Source organism: Brachyhypopomus gauderio, chromosome 5 (genome assembly GCF_052324685.1).
Source record: "Brachyhypopomus gauderio isolate BG-103 chromosome 5, BGAUD_0.2, whole genome shotgun sequence".
Taxonomy (NCBI): domain Eukaryota; kingdom Metazoa; phylum Chordata; class Actinopteri; order Gymnotiformes; family Hypopomidae; genus Brachyhypopomus; species Brachyhypopomus gauderio.
Genome location: NC_135215.1, coordinates 27053650 through 27058764, shown reverse-complemented (window position 1 = coordinate 27058764; position 5115 = coordinate 27053650). Strand labels below are relative to the sequence as shown.

The following is a 5115-nucleotide window of genomic DNA, read 5'->3' as shown; positions in this document are numbered from 1 at the left end:
AAAAAAGTACTCGGTGAGTGTATATACTCAAAGAGGATTAGAAAAGTCGCTTACACCTGGGTCTGTTTCTGCTTAGTGGTTGGACATATGGCAAAGAACGATAATGAAATGGTTCATTTACAGAATGTCTCTCCATGAGTTACCGGCTACTGCTCCATAAAACACCAATGTCTAAGGGCCATGTTTGAACCAGCATGGACCAATGATTACTGAGCAAAACAGAACCAAGCACTGAAAAGTACAAACAAGATTACACACAAACCAGATTACACATGCGCACACACACACACACACACACACACACACACACACACACACACACACACACACACACACACACACACACACACACACACACACACACACACACATTTAATCAACACACGCCCAAAGAAAGCCCATCCACATGCATACTCTCAGACTCATACATGCACAGACACCCAGGCACACTAAAGCGTATGGGAAAAGTATCTGATGGGGAAAATAACTTTAGAAATGTCGCCACCTGCTGGGATTAAATTAGCTATGCAACAGAGAACTTCTGCTTTTGTTTCTTTGTAAACATACAGTGAAACTGTTTTAATTATTGAATATGAATCTATATGTTATCTAAACAAGAAACTCTTATTATTACATTTAAATAATAATTATATTTGCTTTTCATACTGTAAAACATTTACTTTTACATTCACTTCTATATTCTTCAAGATTGTTCAAGGAAATGGTGAAAACTGCAAAAGTTTAAATATTTTTTCATATTAATGAAAAAAAAAATTTTTTAAATAACATTTTCTGTTAGAACAGTTTGCCTTTCAGTTATTAACATTTACATTTGTAATTTTATTAATGAAAACATGACCATAATTAGATTTGCTTTTGCAGACTTTTGTTGCCACTCATATTCAAGATCACAACACACCCCAACACACAACCCCCAAGCATTCCCTACACATCCCCTACACAACCCCCACACATCTCCAAACATACCCCAACCCACCCCTACACATCCACCACACATCCCCATACACCCCACACATCCCCATACACCCCATACATCCCCATACACCCCACACATCCCCATACACCCCACACATCTCCAAACATACCCCAACCCACCCCTACACATCCCCCACACATCCCCATACACCCCACACATCCCCATACCCCAACCCACCCCTACACATCCCCCACACATCCCCATACACCCCACACATCCCCATACCCCAACCCACCCCTACACATCCCCATACACCCCCATACACCCCACACATCCTCATACACCCCACACATCCCCATACCCCAACCCACCCCTACACATACCCCACACATCCCCATACCCCCCACACATCCCCATACACCCCATACATCCTCCACACTTCGTTTGCCGTTCAGCAGGCAAAGCAAATGGCAGAGCGGCCAGCAGCGTAGCTGTGCAGCCCCGTATGATGGAAACTCCCCTACCAGTCCCCTTACTTCCTGCTTTGAATTGAAAACACCTGAGGGGGAGGAATCCCAAACACCCAGAGCTGAAGGGACTTCTGGGAAAAACGAACAGGTGGGCGTATCCATAGTGCACCCAGAGAGCAGCACCACTGCCTCGATACATTTCAGAGAGTAAAACATTAGACAACAAAACATGAAAATACAAAGCACCTCTGTTCTCTGCGTTTTAAAGTGGAGACAAAAGTGGAGACACGTGAGGGAGTGTGAGGGAGCGTGAGGGAGCGTGAGGGAGGGCTCCAGGTTCAGTAGGACAGCTCCACATAGAGGCATCACTGTTTACTTGATTACATTCTTTCAGATTCATCTGTGTTTCTTTAGGCTTCATCTTCACCCTACCTGAGTGTCAGTCTTGGTATACCGACATATTGTCTTTACTTTGTAACCAGATGTCAGAGGTTAGATGATCTGAAAACCAAGCCATTTCTGGATCTGGTTTTTGTCATGGCAAGATGTCACCTGTGACAAACGTTTCAGTCTGAAAATATATGATCATTAAATCCCTATTATAAAAGATGTAATTGCTATTGCTTTAATTAATATAATTAATAAATAATGTTTTCTATTTTATTTATTACATTTTCTTAAATAAATTTTACTTCTTTACTATATCTGATCTTTACCATATTATGCATGTACTATATTATTTGTTTTATACTTTTACACATAATCCTTACTGCAATCCAAACTCACTTATTTTGGGATCATTGTGTTTAACTAATATGATCCATGAATATATTTTATAATATTTATGTTTGTAGAAAGAAATAAAAAGTAAATAAAATCAATAGCTGTTATGATCAGCACTGCAGACGCTATATTATATGTACTCATATACTCATGTATATACTCATATACTCACTCATATATCATTTAAGCTATATACTCATAGAACTCATGTATACTCATGTACACATGTGTATACTCATATACTCATATACACATGGATACGCTCATGTATATACTCATGTACATATTTATATACTCATGTACATATTCATGTATTATACATTGTATATACTCATGTATACTCATACATATGTAAATATACTCATGTAAATACCAGAGATGTTCAAAAGTCAGTAACAAATACAAGTCCAAGTCAAGTCACGAATCTTTAGGCTGGAGTCTATGTCAAGCTTCAAGTCAACACCAGAATAAGCTTAGGGACAGGAGATGGAAAATACCTATTTTATATATTACAGCTCCTGTCGGCCGCCCCCATTATTGGCCACTTCCATGTTGTGTACTTTCTCTTATTGCCAATACCGTAGAGCATTTCCAAAAAACATGTAAGCTCCCGTCTTAGAATGACATTTAAACTATATTTCAGCAAAAATCCCATATGAAAAATATGTAAATATCACTAACAACGGTGTTATTTTGCGTGCTGAAAACCCGTACAGAAAGCATCACTCATTTTCGCTCCGCGACGGTTTTTTGTTTTCGGTGTAAAACGATCTTAACATGGTGGCGATATTGGAGGACAAACATCTGTTAGAGAGCGTCAAAGTAAAGAAAAATATTATGGGAAAAGGTTCCCATCATGTCAAAAGAGTCTTGAACATTAATTTACACACGTAATTAATTTACACATTAATTTATCTCTCCAGAACGATTATTATGGCGAGTAAAACACTTCAATTTATATACAGTTAACTTAAAATTGTGATATTTGATGTTTGTTCACAAGTGCCCACTACGCTATTTGGAGCTACTAACGTAAACTAAGCGAACATATCCGGGTGTGTTTTAGGTGTTTATGAAGTTTGATGTGGTGTTTCAGAGTCTTTAATTTGTTCTCCACATTCTTTACACGTTGCGTCCTTCGGTTTTGTTCAAGGATTTAAACTCCCTGCAGGCTCCACGTGCGCTACTTCAGCCATAGTCATGGCAACCTCGTTTATTTACATTTGACGCTTTATCTCCGATTTCCCGCTCGTGATAAAGCTTGTTGTGAAACGTCACGAGAAAAGGGGCTGCGTCTCTTATTGTTCACGAGTTATTTTGGACGAGTCATTGGGGACGAGTTTCAAGTCAAGTCTAAAGTGTCTTTGTAGGCGATATAAGTGCGACTTCGACTCGAGTCACTCACTCGAGTGCCCATCTCTGGATATACTCATGTACATGCTCATGTATATACTCATATACTTATGTATGTACTGATGTACACACTCATGTTTATACTCATACACTCATGTATATCATGTACATACTCATGTATATACTCATAGGCCTATATACTCGTACATATTTATGTCAGCTGTGTGAACATGGAATCTGATAACTGATTAAATGATTTCTGCCGATAACATGATATATAACAATATCATGTTAATAACTAGCAAGAGCAAAGAGTTAATCTGACACAAAAAGTACAAACAAGTTTATTTTTGTTTGAAAAATGAACATAAGGGTTCACTGTAATAGAAGAAGCAGCATTTTTTTATGTTCGTCACACAGAACTGTTGACCAGCCGTGTCCTCACTTGACTATAGTTACAATGACCAACCAGAGATGGACACAGTGTCCTACATGGTAGCAGAAGAGGCACACAGCTCTCCTCTCAGTGTGGGCAGCTGTTCCTCCACTGCTGACTCCGTAGCGAGGTCAGGGTGGTGCCGCTGAACTGGTAGGTGAGTTTTTTCCTCACCTTGATGATCTCGCCTGAGCGGGTGTAGTTTCTCAGTGCGCGGGACATCTTCTGGTAGGTCATGGGCCTCCTGTTGCCCTTGCGTCTGCCCCACAGCTCGGCCACGTGCTCCTTGTGCGCAGAGGAGAAGCGGAAGACCCCCGCTGACGCAGGCACCCACGAGACGCAGTGCGCCATGCCGGGGTCCTCCAGCATCTCGAACAGGAAGTGGAAGAGGCGTACCTTTTTCCCTGCAAAAAAACCACGACGTGGTGCGTGTGCTTGTGTCTGTTCATGCGAGGGGATGTACATTTGTTGGAATAGGCAAAGCATTTATCTTAAAAGGTGCAGTGAGATGGGTCATTGTGGAGAAATTATTAAGCTGATTATCCCCTGCAAACCGCATTACAGCCCGACTATGTTGTGGCAGTGGGAGAGATAAGAGAGAATAGAGATTTAGTGTGGCGGTTATGGGTAGGACTGGCCACTCCTCAGCTATTGTTCCCTAAGGCAATGCTTAGCTGCACTGATATTATCTAGCAAACCACAAAAGCAGAACTCACCTCTGCCTGCAGGTGTAGAGCTAGGCAATGATTCAGCTCTGTTCGCACGTGACACATGCTGGATCAAGGTGCTCTCCGGGCCAACGAAGGGGTCTATAGCTTGCTCAGTGTAAACACTCTGGATTACAGAGTCCCTTCTTCCAAATGCCACAGGAGAATCAAAGCCATTCATCTTCAGCTGTGGTTCTGTGTGCTTTACAGAGCAATCCAACGCAATTAACACAGTTTAGTGAGCAATTAAGAAGACTTGAGGAAAAAGGTAACAGATATGAACATTTAGGTTGACTGGACTTGGTTTACCTGTTGAGTCTTCGGTGCAGAAAACAGTCGTACAGAATCCAAATGGTTGGATGTATGGCTGCAACCCTCTCCAACAATGTCCTCATTTAAATGGAAATTATCTGTTGATAAGGTACAATG

General features: G+C 41.0%; 1 protein-coding gene across 1 annotated transcript; it reads right to left on the bottom strand.

Moving 5' to 3' along the window:
- Positions 1–3934: 3934 nt before the first annotated feature.
- Positions 3935–4379, bottom strand: spi2 (Spi-2 proto-oncogene). The gene has a single exon (XM_077004588.1). The coding sequence runs from the start codon at positions 4346–4348 to the stop codon at positions 4067–4069; it is 282 nt and encodes a 93-aa protein (XP_076860703.1). The 5' UTR covers positions 4349–4379; the 3' UTR covers positions 3935–4066.
- Between the last annotated feature and the right edge of the window lie 736 nt (positions 4380–5115).